The sequence below is a fragment of the Falco cherrug genome, chromosome 14 (genome assembly GCF_023634085.1).
Source record: "Falco cherrug isolate bFalChe1 chromosome 14, bFalChe1.pri, whole genome shotgun sequence".
Classification (NCBI taxonomy): Eukaryota; Metazoa; Chordata; class Aves; order Falconiformes; family Falconidae; genus Falco; species Falco cherrug.
Window position 1 is genome coordinate 1,988,781 of NC_073710.1, and position 20,007 is coordinate 2,008,787.

Here is a 20,007-nt window from a genome sequence, read left to right on the forward strand (position 1 = left end):
TATAATTTCATAGAAAACCAAATGCTATGATGCTGCTTCTGAAATCACTGAAAGCATTGCTGCCTTCCCAAAGCACCTACATCAATACAAATTCTTTTCAGGACTGGCTTCCCAGAACATTATTTGTTGTTGAAAACCACATGTTCAGCAAAAACATAAGGAAAACTTCAGTAGCTGAACTGTGCATCTTTCCCACAGAATTTGCTGTTTCGTAGACAGACACTAATAGCCTTCAAAACAGGAGTGAAACACACGCCGCTTCCTGTGCGGAGGCATTTGGGCATTTTGTTTCTAATCTGTACATTATGACAGCATTTATCCAAGGCTTACCCCAACATGGTGTAACTTCTACTTTAAACACTCAATCACAGCACTGTGACTTGAGCTCCTTGTCCTTCCCAAATTACCCACCCAAAAGCTTTGATTTATTTAAATCTTTAACTTTAAAGGCTGTAACTTGAGTACAATTAATTCAAGCCATCAGCAGGTAGCTGGAAACAGAAACATATCAAAGTAAAAGCATCTGTTAAAGCAGCCGGTTATTCAGCCATGTAGATGATGGATTTTCCTCAACATTGGAAAAGAATAATGTAGGCCTGGACTGATGAATGATCTGATCATCTCTGCATTAAGGATTTGTCTCACTGAGAGATACCTACCTTTTCACTCATTGATTCTTCAAACTTGTGATTAAAGAGGCACTTGTAGACTCTGCCTTCTCCAGCCTGAGTCTGTGAAACAGAACAGTAACATCTACCATTAAAGATAAGACTTGTAACGCTTAATGAGCAGGCTAAACTATACCTGAAGAGATTTATTTTTTCAACTAGAAATATATTAAAGTTAATATTTCAATTTCAAATGACAGTGATAGCTTCTAAAATCTTTTACATTTTAGTGCATTAAAAAACCCCTATCTGGTCATGTTCGTCCCCCTTTTTAGTGAGAGGATACTCAGCTGATACAAGCTAATTCAGACTGAACAAAGCAGCTTACCAGCTCATTGCTCCAGGGATAAGGAGCTCTGCAAGTAGAGTCAGATCAGGCTTGTGCAACAGCCTTCTGCTGCAGAAGGCAGCAGTTACTTACCTTTGCTGCCTCCTCCCCATGTGAGCCATTCCACTAACTGTCACACCAGCTCTGATGCCTATTAAACCATTTATGCTAACTCAGTTCGTTAACCCACTGGAAATAACACTTGTTTGTTGAGTGAGTGAATTTAATACTAGATTTATTGGCAAAATGACAGCTACAAGGTGTCTCTTTTCAGTATTACACGATCTTGCTCAGGCTCCTCTTTACCATTCCATCCCTTCTTCCTATGGGTTTGTGGTGGGGTTTGTTTTGGTTTTAATGGATTACTGTAGAAGAAAAGGCAAGAGGAAGCTACTCACATTTTCACAGAATCGTTCTCTATCATCTCGGCATGCAAAGTAGAGATGCCTGTCCAAGTGGAAGTCATCCGAAGAGAGTTCAGCTACACGAAGAATTGCTTTCTTACACTGATCAGAAACCTGAATTCGAGGATCATTTTCCTCTGCCTCTTTTACCAGGCCTTTTTCCAGGCATGCCACCACCTCTCCTTGTGAGTGGGCATCCTGTATGAGAAGGACAAGACAACATCTGTAACCGCACTTACATAATCAAGTGTAATTCCAGATAAACACCACAGAAGTTAAGCAACAAACTGCCTAAATATAGACTTCCAAAAGTTCAGCCTAAACTCCATTTATATTCAGAGGCAGCAACAGTTAATAATATCTATACTATCCATACACTTTATACATCACCATCCTACTGATGGTCACCATGAAATCTCCTCCTTTAGCGCTCTGGGTTTGTTTTAATGTGACTTAATGAGATTATCACTACTTAGTCACACTGATCAGAACAGTTTACCAAAACAGCCAAATTATCTTTAATCTGACATAGCTCTCTTTGCACCATGGCAACAGCAAACAGCAGCAGCACATTAAGAACATACTTGGAGGAGAGAAAAATCATAGTTCCTCCATGCTGAGACAAGCCTGCAGTTTGGGTGGTGATAATTAGTGATGCTAAAAAGGCCACAAAGGAGCTCTGACCAGGCTTCTCAACACCAATTCTCCATTAAGAGAATAAAAAATTCAAAGCATTCAAGAGTTGATGAAGTCTTGGACAAAACAGTTCTGGCCCAATACGCTGCACCCACTGTCCTGCAAATCTGAAGACCATTTTGGACCATGACCAGTGACTGCCAATAAACTTGGAGAGCCTGCAATTTGTATGAAAGCTCAGAAGAGGCAGGGCAAAGCTGATCAAAGCTCCAAAGTTTCCTACATCTTTTTACATGTTTAGAAAGGGAACTGTACCCCCTCTATACCTCTGTAGAAGGTCCAATTCCTCTCACAAACAAAAACTGTTCTGGAACAGACCTCTCAAGGCTTGTCCAACTTTCTCCTGTGAAGACCACCTTAATTTATGCTGCTCTGCTCAGACAGGATATTGCTACTGAACTTCTATCAGACTATCTGGAGTATACAAGAAAACATGCATATTTGCACACATCTGAATCACTCAACCTTGCATTTGTAGTAACCATTGAGGAGCTATCTATTCATCTCACTCTGTCAAGCAGATTCATCCATTGCTGTTGCAGCAGCATGAGTAAGAGAGCAGTCTCTGTAAAACATAACCATGACTATGCAAAGCCATGCAACTCTTCCAAATCTTTTTGTTTTGCCATGTCTCCTCAGGCAGACAGCCTTTCCTGTTTTAACTCTGCTACACTTGGAGCACAAGAAGAAATAGCCAATGAGAAAGTTGTAAACCCAACCCAGAAGTATAATCAGTTTAAAAGGGCTATAAGTAGTTTTCCTCTTAGAAAAAAAAAATAAAAAAAAGGAATCAACCTCAAAACCCACACACTCCTGAACTCCTTATTTCAGTTTGCTCTTTTCTTTGAGTGGGAACCGGCCAACTCCACATGCTGGCTAGATACCAGTGTCTCTGAAGTAATACAAGTATATATCAGCAGTCCCTTTAGGACTGAACCCAAATCAGATCTGAGGAATACTAGTTAGCAGTATGTTCACCACATTACTTAAAATTGCAATTTATCTGTAACCACGTCAAAAACAACCACTGTTCTGCAGATCCTTGTGGTCAGTTGTAGGTAGTAATTACAACTGAGGAGCTGGCAAGCGTAAATGATTGAAACCAACCATTTTAAGATCCTGTGGCAGTTTTTTGTTCCAGCCCAGGTGACACTGCAGCTGGGAAGCAAGGCACACCAAGATTACTCTCACTTACCTGCAGCCTCCCCTTGCCAACAAGGAGGGCACAAGGCAAGCTTTTCCTGCTAGGAAGATCAGAAATTTCCTGGTTTCTTGCAGCATGGGTCTAGATTCCTGGTCAGAGTCATATTATATATGAAAGCAAACTTATTTTTAGTAGTCTAGTGAAAGCACATTTCCATATGCTGGATGCTGAATGTTTACTGTTTCATTTCAGGGACACAAGATGAAATGACTAATTTATTGCATTACTTCACAAAATTTTTTACATTTGGGTAGATCACCCTGCAGTGCTGGCTGCTCTGCTGCCCCATATTAGAGCAATTTAAAAATGTGTCAGATGTAACAGAAACAAGTCAACACAGCTGGCTCCTGAACAATGCAGTCCTGCCCTTTCCTCCTACCTCCAAGCATTTACATGCCTTCTTGTGGTGCCATTAGTGTTCGGTGCCCACTTGACACTGGGACATTTACTGACCTAACCTGGGGTTCAGTTTCAGGCAGATCAGGTCCCTGAGTGCTAATGCTGGCTAGTTAAGCCAGCTTAAGGAGATCTTAACTCTATGCATTTTTGAAGAAATGAAAAAAGGCAGCCACGCTACTGACCAAACAGGGTATAGGTGGGACTTTACAATCATGGTTTAGGGAAATCAAACTTCAAGCTTTATTTATAGGCTAACAGCTACTGTATTTAAGATTGTACAATCTCTTACTGCAGACCAGAAGGGAAGACAAATGTGTACTGCAGCTGGCAACCACCTTTTTCTAAAGCAGCTGGCAACCAAAAGTTTGACAGGCTCATCCGAAGGATGGCAGCACAGCTTTGACACACATTTGTGGTACCTGCACCACTTCGCAGCTCTACACCACACAGAGCTGCCAGATCCCACCTGCACTCCACATGCTGCCAGCTCACAGCATCCCATGGCATGAGCTCTCCCAGTCCTGCTCCTACACCGGCTGCCTGGTGCAGACAAGGCTATAATCACCTGCTGCAGCTCTGCTGCAGAATGAATCCCAACAAAGCTTTTCCTCTGTCCAGCACTCCATTGTCAGAAAACTTTCACCTTAGAGCTGAAGGCCTCTGAGTTCACCCCACAAGCCAGGACTCCCCAAAACTGATGCATGAGCTGACATAGTATGGGCCTCATTTCCCTAGTGCAACACTGAATACTGAAATACAAGAGATTAAATCTAAAAAAACACACACGTTTCTTGGAATTGTTGCCTCACCACCACTATCAATCTTAAATGGAGAATTTTAACTGAGAAGTGCAAAGATCTGTTAAACATACTAGATAATGACCTAGTTCGGAGCACCTTGAAACTCTGTATAACTTTATGAAAGGATACATTTAGATCCACAAAGGATAGGAGCAGCTTTCCAATGCTGTCCTAAGCAATGAGCCACAGAGAAATGGAACCAAGTTCTGAATGTGCCCAAGAAAACCCCCTTCAGCACATTTTGGGAGATTTTAATTCCTATGACCAAAATTCAAACTCCAGGCACATGGCTTCAGGCCAAGACAGGATTTTTAAAAAGACTTTGTTCTGCCCAAAACCTGACATGCCTCGAGTTCAAGACTGTTCTAGCTGCCGACTTGCAAGAGAAGCTAGGTAAGTGACCAGCAAAGAGTCAAGAGAAGAAAGAAGCAGGATGGTAAAGCATAACTGGTCTTACCAGCACAGCATCTTGCACTGAACATCCACAGACTTGCTAGAGCCAGAGCAGCGAGGCTATGGAGAACCAGCCAGCAGTCCTACTGTGAGCTCCAGTTTGCCATTCCACCTGGCGAGCCCAGACACCAGGGTTACAGGGATGGCTCTTAGATTAGTTAATTCCCAGTACTTCAGTTGATAGTACGCTGCTATAATACTACACTAAGTAAACAAAGACTGAGCTGAATGTTATAATCTCTTCCAGTTTAGATTCATTTCCCCTCTGTGTCCATTACTTCTATGAAACTAGGGAAAGAGTGAGAGCAACTGTACTCAAAGTACTTAGGGGTGAAAAAAAGGCAAGAAAACAATGTGTCTTATTTTAGGAATCTGAAAAATACTATTATCTGGTAAAGTACTGCAACAGATGTGCAATGGACACTTACGTAGCCTTCATTACAGCAAATAATTGACTCTACTTTGGACATCATGGCTAAGTCCAGCACCCAGGCAACTATACACTACCCACTAGTTTGATACAATCCTGGACATTAACAAGATCAGAAGCAGCTCATTCTGATAGGCAGCCTGAGAAGAAAAGCTCCATTGCAATTACCAATTTCAATTTCAAATTAGATCCTTATTCCATGAAGACAAAGCAAGCTTTAAATACCAGGAGACCAAATTCACTATGAAGCTCAACAGCTAAACGGGAAAGGTGACTGAAACCACTATTAAATATTTCTCCATTAACTGGAATTAACTAGGCGGGGGGGGAACGACAGAAAAAAAAAACCCTTCCAAACTCCATATCACAGACATATTTCAAAAATCAGTGCTTTCAAATGACATATCTACAGCCTTTCTGCTATATACAGCAAAATGAAGTCTACAGTCAGATTGAGACTTCCAAGCTGAACATTGCTCTTACAGAGCAGAAAACCAACTAGAAATGTGGAAAAGCACAGAAGCAACAAACCCAGCAGGAACAAAATTCAATTAGGAAGTAGAAAGCAAGCTCAAACAAAAAAAAAAAAAAAAAAAAAAAAAGGGAAGTATAGAAAAGGAAAAGAGTTAGGTAGCAGAGGGTCTTCAAGAGGCAGTGTAATTCCAGAATACCTAAAGTACCTTCTACAGTTAAAAATGCCAGCTTATCCCAGTTATTACGATGAAGCTATGACACTGCCATCTACTAACTGCCTGATGTGGATGGAGTTACTGGGTCTAGCAGCACTTATTTCCGTTTAAAAAATAAAAATAAAAAAATTTAAAAAAAGGAGAGAGATGAATCTCTTCCCCCATCTTCCTCCTCAGGTGTCCAGGTCCTATTTATTAAATTCACAGTTACATTCAGTCACACAAAAGGGTAATGACTGTTTCTCTACAGGCAGCTCTCAGAAGCTCCAGTGTGGAAATAAAACCTGAACCGGTGTCTGATGGGAGTAAATTAGATTTCTCCAAAGCAGAAAAGAGATAGAACAGAACACCAACAAAAGAAATGCTTGCATAGCCATTTATAACTGTTTCCATAGCAGTATAAAATACTTCAGTTGCTCTAAGTGCCAAGGATGACAGCATAACAAAAGACACTGTATGACAGGCTGCGATGCTTTCACAAACCAAGGCAAGATATTCTGGGTTGGGTACCACAAAAGTGAGGAATATGCAAAACCTGCACTAACCTCCACAGAAGTTTGGTCGGTGCCTCACTTTGACATCCCACAGAAACTCAGCCACCCAAAGTCTGGATTCATTTCCCTCTCCCAGATATCTTGTGACCTCAGCCCCCTTGGCCATCCTCACCCTTCACCCATTTTAACTTCTACAACCATCATGGTGGGCTATGCACAGTTACGCACACAAGGCTGCCACCATTGGTTTCACTTCTACCATATGAGATTTGGCTTACGCTCATGAAAACCACTCTACTGTACCCTTCAGTGCTGCCATTTTAACTTGGTCAAGCCCCAGGTAATATGTAGACCTGACACTCAGGACTCTTGTATTACACTTTGGATTTTATACTGATTGTCAGAAACAGATTATTTCATGAGGTCCTTTAGGCCAGTATTAAAAGCAAGCCTTTATTTTAAGGAGAAAGCAAGCTGCTCAGCTGTTACCAGTCTGAACCCGTAGTGCCTGCAAGTTCCTCCCACTTGCATGGTTGCTTTTGCTCCTGAAGGCGAATCCTTATTTTTGTGCTTTCTGTTTCCAGCTCAGCCTTCCGGATTACACTAGCACTTCAATTTAACACACTGTAGATGTGAAGCTGCTTACAGAAGCAAACATCTCTAGCAACTAGGAAAACTTTGTTTAACAAAAAATATACATGTTTTTGGTAATATACCTCATCATTAATAGACTTGAAAGACTAATTTTAAAAAGCATAAGAGCTATAATTTAAAATGCACTGTAAAAAGCTAACAGGCTAATTTCATAACTTCATCCCTAAAACTTGCCATAAAAGCAGCCACTCACTCCTGCAGCACTACATAATTGCTGCCTGCATTACGTATGCCAAAATAGACAGAGCAAGACAGTGCCTTGAAAATAACCCCACATCTAGTCACCACAAACTGTTCTTTGCATCAACCTCTGCTTAAGTCTCTTATGGCAAAAGAACACCGATTCTTTTACCTAATAAAACACAGTATAAAGTCTGTACTACTAAAATGTGACACTAGGTACTACATGCCCTTCAACTGTTTTCAGGTGGGCAAGGGAAAGGGGAAGCAAACAGATAGAGGCTCCTGATCCAGTCTTATCAACTATAGCCTGAGAAAGCAGGAAGAGTTATAGCACAGGCCACACCACCTCCATAACCTTCCTGCATCACACCTGACCAGACTGTGAAATAAGCCTAGCAATGGGTCTGCTTAAATCCATTGTTTGGATTCACTGTATTGAGTCAAGCCTAACAGAGCATGATCACAAAGACAACAACCTACCAGATCACCTGTAGTGCGGTAAGGAAAGACAAATGAAAGTCATCTCTGACTAGCAGTCCCTCCTAGAGGAACAAATGCATATTTATTAAAAAGAACTATACAGAATCAGGACATCACCCTTTTCAGAGGAGAGATGCCATGCATTTTCTCAGCTGCAAGTAAGCAATAATACAATAATACTATTTCAGAGTCTCCACCTAAGTTTCCTTAATCGAATGACTTTTACAAGCCTATTGACAATCCACATGTTCTCTGGATACCTTTTCTCCAGGTCGAATGCTGCCACATTTCAGGAGATTGATGTCGGCCTTGCAGTCATCCATGAAGCCACAGATCAACCGATAATCACTGAAGATAATGGCTGTCATTTTAGTGATGTACTGATGGCACTGGTATTCAGTGATGTTGCCTCTGTGATCTACCAAACATGACACCAAGAAGCCTTTACCAACTGGTTCATCTGCACACTCCTTGATCTGTTTAAAAAAAAAAAAAAGAATAAATACAGAGGCTGCAGCTACTGAACTTAACCTTTTGAAAAAAAAAAAAATACTCAGAGAAACTTGCATCTGTAGCTTCAAAATCTGCTGGCAAAGAAACCCTCTAGGCTTTAGTTTGATTTTCAGAGTCAGAATACTTGAAAAAATTTCAGAAATAAGAAATAACTCACATGTACCAGTATTTGAAGAATGCAAACACAGCGACCTTGAGGATTATAAACCCTATTGCTCAATAATCATCTTTCATAATAATCACATTGAACCCCTGCAATTGCATGGATTTGTAGGAAAAATGCTAGTTTGACAAACCTTTATTTAGAAAGCTGAGCATATTACAACATCACTAAATCATACTTGGACCCCCATTAGCCACCTGACCTTGTACAATATAACATTTTGGCTAGAAGCAAGACTGATTCAAAAGTCAACACAATATTTATTGAATTGTTTATAACTTGCTGGAAGTTGAAAATTACTATAAAGAAAAATCCTCATCAAATTCATTTTTATCAAGCTCTTATAGGAACTGATTGTTGGTACTAAACCATTTTACTCTGTCCAAAAAAAATTAAAATCATGGCTAACAGAAGCTGAAAGCTGTGCAGGGACTGGAAAAGCAGTGTACATGAACAGACAGGTCCCCAGTATAAATCACAGCCTGCACTGTTCAGGGAAGCGGACAGTAAGGCCAAAAATGTCACCTTTGGAAGTAAAAGATGCAGGCAGTTTTGACAGCACCCTTCCAAAGGAAGTGGAAAACACTGCTACTTATCAGTTAAGGACACTCCCCGAGGAATTTTGTAATAGGAGCAGCGCAATGCCTTGCTCCAAGGAGTACCAAGATTATACAGACTCTTTTTAACCCCAGGAAGCCTGTGTTGAAGTACTCGCCCAGTTCTGGTGCCCCCTGTTCAGAAGCATGCTGAAAACTGCAGCCATAACAATGCAGGAAGCATACTTGACAGCCACTCACTAAAGTTCAGTAATGACAGTTTTTCAAGCAATAGATACACGAGTTCACTTGATTACACCAAAGATTTGTTCCTGTAAAAATACTGAAGGGGTCATCAATCTAAAGGCAGATCCATGGCAATCAATAATCCAGGCAGGTTCAGACACCAAGAAAGGGCAGCACTAAGGAAACAGGCAGGGAACCATTTTATCAGTTCTCAAATAACAAGTCAGAATATTTACAATGGAAATTAAAAAAATAATAATAATTAAGAGCCATCTCTAGAAAGATATATTCCAATTCAAACAAGAATTAACACGGGGTAGCCTGTGACAGACTCGTACAGGTCAGAGCAGATGAATAGAACAGCACACTCTGCCTCAGCTTATGGGGCCATTACGTTCTACTTAGCAAATCAAATAATGGTGTTTAAAATGTTGCATGTTTTAAGGCAGATGTAGGCTGGTAGAACATTTTGTATTTAATCTATACTGCTATTAGAAAAACATAGTTACTAAGGTCAATGTAATTGTCACAAATAAGGCATAAAATAAGTTTTGAAGTGAGAACACTTATGAGTCATTGCAGGGTGAAAGGGAGAGAGTTGAGCAAGCTCTCTCCAAGAAAGCTGCATCTTTGGTTTGGCCCTACTTCAGCTTAAGTACCACAAGCCAAACTAGCACACAATGGCAACACGCTGTTTTTGGAAGAGCCTGGCTCTGGATAGCCCCACAGCCTGAGCCAGTGAACTGTGTAAAAGACCAAGTGATCACATTATTGCCTAGCCACTTCTGAAGCAACCACTGTTAACAGGTAGCCAACTACGATTCTAGATTAAAACTACTGCCAACAAACCTAAAAAAAAATAAAATAATCACAACAGTTGAGAAAAAGGTTGAAATGTAAATCTGTATTTTCACCTGATAAAGGGTGAACTTTTCAGAACATACTCAGCTGGGGCAGCCACCAATTCCCAAATGACTTTTACTAGAAATTACTCTTCCAGGTGTGTTTTGTTCTTAATACAAAGCAGTATTTAACATCAGCTCAGTACCCCAGCAAGAAAACACCTACCTGTTAGTGGGAATTAAAGAAAAATATTAATAGGCTAATACTGTATGTTAGCAGTATATGCCCAGTATATATCTTCGTTTCAATGAGTGTTGTAGAAATACCTTTGAAAAAATTAGTGGAATGGTTTATGCACCTGCCTCAGTATTAAATATCAGAAGATCAAACACATGAGACTATTGTTTCTTACTCAACTTTTCTTTTACTTAAAACCACTCACCAAATGGCAAAATATCAGCAGTTCATGTCATCATTCACCACAATTATAAGAGGAACACTGGTGGTTAAAGTACAGCTAAAATTCTGTATACCCTTCCCACTGCTTTTAGACATGATATCCCATATTTAGAGGGCATCATTTACAGCAATGCCAGACTGTTGCTGTATAAAAGTGGTAATTAAACAGACTGTTAAAAGAGCACTTTCAAGAATGCCTTGGTTGTAAAAAATGCTGCAGCAGCCATATGACACAAACCAGAACAACAATCTTTCCTACGATCGTAAAAAAAAGTGGGATTCAACAGATTTGGCAGTGTTTGCTTTTGGGAGCTACCAAAATCCAAACACAACATAACCCTTTAATGCAAGCTGTTTTCCTTCCACTGTTCCATCTTCTAGCCTTCTTATATTAGTAATTTTCTTGATGTCTCCTTATACTAAATGATGGTTTCCCACTAACACTATTCTTACTGCAACTCAGCTAGTGTTGAGAAGGGGAAGCAGAACCCTAGCAGGCCATGAAGAAAAAGCAATCGTTTACCCATCAACTACACAACTAATTCCCAAATTTTTGCAGCCAGGCTGCTGTTGACACCCTCAATTTCTCAGATGAAGACTCTGTAAAGAATGTGGAACCACGTAGGCGACTCCATCGAAACAGGAGGACTTGGGTAACTACCCATCTTAAACCTGCTCTGAGCCCTGATGCACTCCTCACACCTAAGCAAGCCTGCATCCCTGAAAGCTAGGCCTACAGAAAATAAACTGCCAACATGAACTGGCATTGGAGAGACAATATGGTATTCACACAGTTGATTCTCTTTCAGAAAAACCTACTTTAAACACTACATAAGAGTCATCATCTAGAGCAAATTGAATTTTTTTAAAAAAGCAAGTTTACAGGTAGGTGAAATTATTCTGGTGGATATACAAAATTATGTTTTTCAGAGCACAGTTTAGCATCTGAAGCTTGCACTGCTGCGGAGAGCCTTGGTTCCACTGCTTCCCCGATGTCTAGCTGAAAACTACCCCAACCAGACCTCAGCTCAGTCAGCTCCTGTGTGGGGCTAAGCACACGGCCTCAAGGGCTCTAGAATGAGCACAAGGAAAGGAATTATCAATCACAGAATCACTTTGGTTGGAAAAGACCTTTAAGATCATTGAGTCCAACCGTTAACCAAGTAATCTTTGAAGCTGGACCGAGGTGTGTCGATGCTTGAGAAAAAGGACTAAATCCTAGTGCCACCTAAAAAAGAGTAAATTCCACAGAGAATCCTTGGAGTAATTAAACTTTGAGCCTCGAAGAAAATAAACAGTTGATTCATCATTTGACATCTACATGCTTATCCTTTCTGCTAGCAAGACACAATCCAAAACCAGCCTTATGTTAAGTTCAGTGGAACGCTTCCTATATCAACACTGTTATAAACTGTCAACACTTGATGAAGAGGGGACAACTCCAATCCACAGCAGATCTCTGACAAAAGGTCAGGTAAGAGCTGATGGTTTGTTGGTTTATAATTTTTTTTCCACTTGCCTCTTTGCCAGGCACCACTAAGGTAACCGGTCTTTTCTGCAAGAAGGTAAGACTTAATTATGCCTAGTAATATGCCATATAAGACTAGAGCTTCCCCAAAGCCAAAACATTATTTGCACCCTAATTCACCATCACAAAGAAATTAAAAAAACCTTTGAGTCACAATAGCAGCCATGCCTTTCTTCTGGCTTACCTCTGCAATAGTGGACTTGCAGACTTCTCTGGCCACGGATTCAAACTTCGGATCTGTAGTCAGGTTCAGCTTGTAGTTCCACAAGAGCTACAAAGAAAGTGTTTGTAGAAAGGGGTTTTAAGAACTTCCCATGAAGAATGACAAATATTTTGCTTCAGAAAAGAATGAAACATCATTTATTCCTGATCTCTATCAGCAGCCTTCTACAGCGCAACAATAAACGTAAAGTCTCCTTGACAACTTTGTCCCTTCATTTCTGCAATAATTTTCTCATATTGAACAAATTCAGGCTGTTAGAAATCTCTCCATAAGGTCATGAGCCGACTCTTTAAAAGGAAATAAATCTAACTACAACAATTTTATAACTAAAAGGATAAAACAATGAAAGCTGTAACTTGCTACCTGCTGCATATTTAGCAACGTCTCTAGCCTGCCACACCTTTCTGCACCATGGCTTGTCCGCTTGATATAAAACGATCTAACAAAAATTAAGCCCTCAACATGAGCAGATTTCATACTGAAAACCTAATAAAAACCTAGCAAGAAAGGAAGGAGACAATACAGCTGGAGAATTCCATCCGTGAGGGGTTGCAACCAGACAACTTTTTGGGTGCAGATATATTTCAAGCCTACACGAGGTTCTCTCTCTTGCTAAGCACAATGATACATTACAGGTTAGACTGCAAAACACCTCAGTAAGAATGACTTCTTCTAGGAGCCAGAGATTAGCTCATGTAGGAGTCTTGATGCATTGGGTCATCATGCAAGAATCAATCTTGGGCAAGTCACACTCTGCAGATACATACACATCCCAGATGTCCTCCTGAGGTACCATAAAGTAAGAATACAGGGTAAGATAGCAAAACCTCAGCCAATTAATATCTGGGATGTTGCCTGAGAAAAGCTCTATTAACTCATCTGTTTTTTTTCTAGGGATTTCTGTTGCATCTAAATATTTTTCATTAACATAAAGATTAAACAGCTTCAAAGATCCATTTCAAATACTTGGCCCTTGTGACAAAAATCAAATTCATATCAAAAAGATTAGCAGTTTGGTCAAACTTACATTGAAGTTTCAATTGTACACAGAACACGAGGAAAACAAAAACATGCTCATACACAAGGAAAGAAGTTTTACATAGTCTCCAAGATGGTGGAAGCATGCACAGAGAACTAAAAATGAAATCAGCACAACTGCAACATCTTCCACACCTTCTATCATGGCACTGGAGTTATGAAAAGTTAAAAAAAGGAGACGATGGAAAACTAGGGTATCTCAGAGGGAGTAAGCTGTAAATACACAGGATTAATAGAAAAAAGTGAATAAATGGGGAACCAGTCCTCACAAAGAATGCTGTAGACCTCTCCCAGCCAGGATCAGAAGAATAAGAATGAGGTCCAACACCGTAAGAATACACCTCTGCATCTGTAATCTTGAACTTTGAGGAGTCTCCAAATCAGATGCTCACCAAAGGAATCTTCCCACAGGCAGAAGGAAGGTTAAACTTACAGCTTTAAAATCCTGATTTTAGCACTAGGCAGTATTTTCCTAGATGATGATCAGCAGTTGTACTACCAAAGACTGCAGAGAAGGGCAAAGAAAACATCTGGACACAAGACGCCTCTCTCTGTGGTCTAGCTTTTGATCATTTCCCTTCAATTTCTGCCTCGAAAAATTCAGACTTTGCCCACACTTGCTATTCATGAATGGCTTCTATGATCCACACAGCAGCCTGACATCTGCCTTATGGCAGAGATGCTGTCACTTCATCCCGCAATAGAAAGGTCCAACTTTCGATTTCTAGAATTCTCAATTTCTTCTTAATTCAGGTATCTCTGAGGCATATTTAAACGTCAGGTAGATACAGTTTAACTACTGGAGTTTTCTCTTTCTCAAAAATAAAAAAAGGAAAAAGATTTAAACAGAAGCGTGTGCCCTTCATCCAATCCAACCCTCACAACAGAGAATTACAGCTGCCAATGAAGTCAGGCAGCACTGTGCTAAAGGTTAATTTGTAAACACAGTTGGAAATTAATAGTTGTACAGCATGGCTGGTTTCATTTCTGGAATATATCTTCCAATAATAAACCAAGATACAGCTTCTCAAGCATCCGAAACCAAAATGGTCACTGAGGCATGCACTTGTCTGTCTGCATCCAGGGCTAACCAAACAATTAATAACACTGTGTATTCTAACAGAATGCAGATGAGAGAAGCCAAAGGAAACCTAATACCAACCTTAGCTCCAATATTTTTTTTTTTTTTTAAGTATTGGGATTTGAAGAGTCAGCTCAACAGCCTGAAAACTGGCTAACAGTTTGCTCACTGTTAAACAGTGCTGAGAGGGAATCTGTTCTAAAACCAGCCAAGTGGTTCAAACTGCCTCTAAATACCACACCCCCACAGCATTTTCCAAGCAAGTCTGAGAATTTAGCAGCTGTGAAAGTAATACAGAAGGCTTCAACAGCTGAAATTAAGAGTTTAAATTCAGTACTGCTCACATCTTTCCCAAAAGGAGCACATCATATTGCTCCCAGTAACTCACGGGAACCACCCCCCAGCTATAAAATAGGAAAGACATCTGCTATCATCCTCTGATATAGAAGTACGCTTTATAAAGCTCTTAAATATATTCCACTCTGAAGTCTCCAGTAAGATCACAGTGGCTATACTGAGTTAAAGAAGTCATCTTGTGCTCTTCCTCCATAGGCCAGTGTGGAAACCTAAATGTGTCCTGATTAAGGCCTTTTGCAAGCTACCAAACTATGCAAAATATCTAAGGTTGATAAGGGATAAAAGGTGCAAATGCAATAGTTAAAGACTAAGTAAACAAAAGTAATACTTACATGATTGCAGTCTGAAGAGATTTCATTATCTGGCTGAAAGGAGAAAAAAGGAGTGTCAGTTCACTACGCATGAGATGCACTTAACATGCAGAAGAGTATAAACTTACAGAAACTAACACACTGTCAGTTTGTTTTCATTATAAGAAACAATTTGACATAAGCAATAGGAATTTTAAAAGCTGCATAAAAAGTGTGATATCTAAGTACCAAAAAGACTGAAATAACAGGTACTTTAGACTTTTAGCTGTCTTAACTCTACAGAACATAAACAGCGCAAGAGTAGCAGCATTTATGTAGACACTGCAAAAACATAATGAATCCGCTTGTGTTTGACCCAATTGCCCAAACTAAAGCGGCAAAAAAGCAGCTGTGGGAAAACAAAGGTGTAAAGTTTAAAGAAAAATAAAAAAGTTTCTTGTGTACAGCCAAAGGACAAAGGTAGGACTCGCTTCCCTCCCACAGACTGAAGTGTTCTTATTCCCCATTTGAGAAGCAATGTATTTTCTTTCAGCTGTACACAGAGGGGCTGGTTCAAAGCAGCCCTGAGATTTATGCCTTCAACCATGATAAACTGGTAACATCCATTATTTGTATATCATTTCAAAACATTTGCTATATTCTCCCAGGGAACCACTTCAGAAAGAACTCTGGCTGCAAACCATCCTGTCCTCCCTCCAGCCTGAGTAGCTCCCACAATGGAGAACTCCCTGAAAAAAGTTCATACAAATCCATCTCAGTTCCATAGCAAACCAGCACAAACGCAGGGTAAAATCACCTGGCCATCACACCCACAGAAAAAAATCAATCCTGACTCACAATGTCTCTGCTTCCACTGATACTTAAGATGCCAGACATGGCCTAAAAGCCACAGACACAAAACCACTCAAAGCTTAAACACATCATTGACACCACCACATTAGGCCTCAGACATTTGACATAAGAGAATGAGCATTTCATCAGTTTTGGAAGCAAGCAGCCTACATCCCAAAGAGCTCTTCAGTACAAGAGTTTGCTGCTGCACAACATGTTACACCAACACTTGCACTGTTGCTGCTTCAGAGAGCACAAACACAAGTTTATGAGGAAAAGAGAGCATGGGAAATGTTTCCCAGTCCCTAATTACAGCCATTATTAACTAAAGCACTTTCATTTTGTATAGCAGGAAGTGGCAGAAATTACCTCTCCACTTAGAACATAAACAAAAGAGTACCTGAAGGATCACAGTAATTAATTGCAGTTTGGTCAGACTGACACCATCTAAAACCATGCCTCCCAAAGTAATCATAAATTTGAAAATCAGGATATCAACTTTTTTTAAAAGGCTGGCTTTTTAAAAGGCCTGTTTGTTATCCTCACAACTGAAAACTCAAATGACATCCAAATTACACCATTTTAAAGGAGCCTCTAAGAACCACGCTATTATGAACTTACCAAGTAGTTTTTTCTTCATTTTCTGCACCCATCCTAATTATTCAGCAGACAGAGGTTTTAGACTAAGACCATTTTTAAAAGCTGAGAGTCAGAATGCCCTCCACTGAAGTTGCTGTCTCAGTCTTTTCGTCAAGGATAGTTTATAAACATATATAGGTTAACGCTGTAATTCTCCTCTAGAGGACAGGACTTACTAACACATCCTGCAAGTAGAAGAATTTTAAGGGCCAGAGAGCACTCTCTCAAAACCCATCCTGGTTGCTTCAGTTATTTTTGCATCCTCCAACCCAGTAACCTTTGCTTCAGATCCACCAAAGTTTAAAGCTCATTTTTTTTCTGGAAAGATGAGCCCAGGAAGATAACAGACCAGTTCTCACTGACCTGGGAAGCTTAAACAAGCTTTTCTTGAAATACACAGCATTAAAATACTGCACATTGAAATACCAGCTTTCCCTGTACTCTGCAGCAAACCCCAGCTCTGAGAAATCAAGCCTTATTCTGAGAAGAGTAGTGGAAGTAAAATGGGACCTGAACTAAGCTTTAGTACTGTATGCATTCACAGCTCAGTATGTAAATATGCAAAAGCATAATATCTAGGCAATAATCCTTTAGCTACTATCGCAAGTGTACGAGAGGTTGGTTCAGTGGCAATGCTGACCGGCTTCTCCTAATTTAAGTGTAGCAAAAGGAGAAAAGTAATCTTTTTTATCTTGTCTCTGATAAACTGAAGGGCTGAGTTTGAGGGAGGGGAAGAAAAATCTCCCCAGCGTAACCCACACCAGTTCTGCCTTTGAGGAGCCTGTGGCCCTCTATCCACCGTAGCCACCCAAGAAACCTTCTAAACGAGCAGTTTCAGAACAGTATGCTTGTGTAGTAAGAGCCATGAAAAAAAGGTAAGTTTCAAATTACAACTAAGAGAAGCTGAGGAGCAAGAAAAGCTGCATTTCGTCATTCCCACGTGGTGAGCTTGAGGAACACAGATGCTCAGAGACCCCCAAGGGCGGGGCAAAGAAAGAGAGCAGCCCAGACCCACACCACATGCTAGTCGAGGCATTTGAGGAAAGGAAGCTGATGGCAAGGAGGATATTCCACCAGTTACCAAGGGAGAAGGACTCCTCTTACATCTCCTAACTGAAGGATTAAAAACAGACTTTACAGAAAGTACATGTGCCTCTAGGCTCACAGAAGCTTTTGCCGTTTAGCAGCTTTGGTGGGAATACATTGCCTCCCTTTGCAGTTCTCTGAAAAGCTCTCCAAACTCCTTCACGCACTAGCACTCATATTCCAGGGTATGAGCATCACTTCCTACCTCCCAGGAAAAGCAGAGTTTAGAACAAGTACAGCTATAAGAAAACCTGAACAGAAAAAGCATTTCCTTCCATTCAGTCACATACAACAGACACAAGTCATACTGCATTAGTATTGTGAACTCTACAGAAAAATTTGAAAGGTTTCTATGAAGTCACATCACCACCAGGCTACGAGATCGTCAACACCGTTGTGTTTAGAAGTGCCTGTTCTCATCCACCAGATCTCAACTCACACAAACAAGCCGTGACAGCCATCCCTTTCTAAATCTCCATTTCAGCAGTGCTATAAAACTAGGTCAAAACTACACAGCAAGTGAGCAACCCACCACCACTACCCAGGCGCAAGGAGGCACAAGGTGCTGGTGTTTTAGCTGCTGAAATGAACAATCATGCTGGTTCCCAGCAATACTTTAGTTGTAGCTGTATCACGAACCAGTGCCACCATGTAGTAAAAAGCACACTGCCTAGGTGCAATTCCTGTCACCCTCACAGCCTGAGTGAGAGCCCTTTCAGCTGTGCATAAAAAAACAGACTGGATCTGGTCTTATTCCATCACATCCTAAAAAAATAATTCACACCACTGGATTTTGAAAAGCAAGGTAAGAATCCTAATCAACTATGTGGATGAAACTCAAGGTCTTGAGAGAACTCTGCAGAGACTATTTTAATCACCAGCAGCTGCTTGACCTTCCTTTCCTTTGCTCCCTGGCAAATATCACGCAAATAGAAGAGTCTCAAGTCAACTGCATGAGTGCCTTTATTCCCCAAATTTAATCCCTCCTTAGAGCAGAACAGGGGATGACAGGGGATGACAGCAGATGTTTCCACTACTCTTAAGGCAAGAGTAGCAGCGCACTTGCTGAAAAGTAAGGACTGGGCATATTTCAAATACAAACTATGGATAATCTTCAGACATTGAAGACAACGGACTTTGGACCTGCCCATTCAAGCAAAAACCACCAAGAACCAGTGTGAGCAACCCAGCAAAATAAAAAGGCAATTGGGCAACTGGCTTGAGGACAGGAGGAACTCCATAGATGCTCTCTCACTAAATTCAGGAACAGATTGCAAAAAGAGCAAACAAGTCAATTAGGAAAGTATGGTAATTAAATCAGCTACCTTCCCATGAAAGAGAGGGTAGGCAGAAGTCCAGCCAGACTGTGGGTGTTCCCCAGCTTACTGCACTGTCACACATACAATATGCTACAGAGCACAGTGCGTATGGATACACAGTACAGGCAGCTCATGGTTCCCTGCCACAGCATTTAAGTTTTCCACTCTGACCTAAAAAACACATTTATCACTAGCATCTGTAGAGAAACTAGAGCAGGCCTGCTGACCCAGGAGCTTCTAATGAGGAAGCAAGCAAGATGATAAAGGGAAAACCGACTTCTTAGCTGTGTCCTTCCCACAGGTAACACACCCAGACAGGACAGCAAGCTCACACCACAGCACTTCAGTCGGAAGGTATCAAGCTAGCTAGACTTGCGACACCAGAAAAAAGCACAGTCTAGATGCAAGGTAGAGTTCAAGGAGACATCTGGGGGAGCCACACTCCTGCAAACCTGAACCTGATCCCTTCCTGAGGCAACCGCTGGAAATTATCCCACAGAAGAATCTGTCGAAACTTGAACAGATACAGTAGTCTAGGCAAGAATCAACACAGCTTTTGTAAAAGTAGAAAAACCACACATCGCACAACCACCCATGCTTCAAATCTACTGAAACATCCTGGAGTTCTGTGCCAACAAGCATATGGCTACAGTAAACCATTTTCACACATCCTGCAATCTTGAAAGAGTCATGTGTGATAAAGTTAAAACCAGCGATAGCGATAATTTAAGTTCAAAACAGATGAGAAGACTTCGTAATCTAATTACACATTTAGTGAGCAATGGAAGTTAAACTTGTTAAAGCTGAGTCTGAAATATTCTCTAATGCCAGTGAACTGTCAGTACTAAAAACAAACCCAGTGTTGTCATGTCAGGAAAAAAAAAAAAAACAAACCAACCTCTACGCTTACCATTCATGCTTTGAAAAAAGCCAGTTTGAGGCATAGTACTGT

The 20,007-nt window shown here is 40.6% G+C and overlaps 1 protein-coding gene across 1 annotated transcript in view; it reads right to left on the minus strand.

Annotated features, from left to right (window-relative positions):
- GLG1 (golgi glycoprotein 1) overlaps window positions 1–20,007 on the minus strand; it is an 86,933-nt gene that overhangs the window by 32,355 nt on the left and 34,571 nt on the right. The window contains exons 2-6 of the mRNA XM_055726540.1: window positions 15,202–15,234; window positions 12,355–12,441; window positions 8,143–8,358; window positions 1,395–1,598; window positions 660–731 (exon numbers count right to left, since the gene is read on the minus strand). Coding sequence (XP_055582515.1) covers window positions 660–731; window positions 1,395–1,598; window positions 8,143–8,358; window positions 12,355–12,441; window positions 15,202–15,234 — 612 coding nt within the window. The remainder of the gene's footprint in view (window positions 1–659; window positions 732–1,394; window positions 1,599–8,142; window positions 8,359–12,354; window positions 12,442–15,201; window positions 15,235–20,007) is intronic.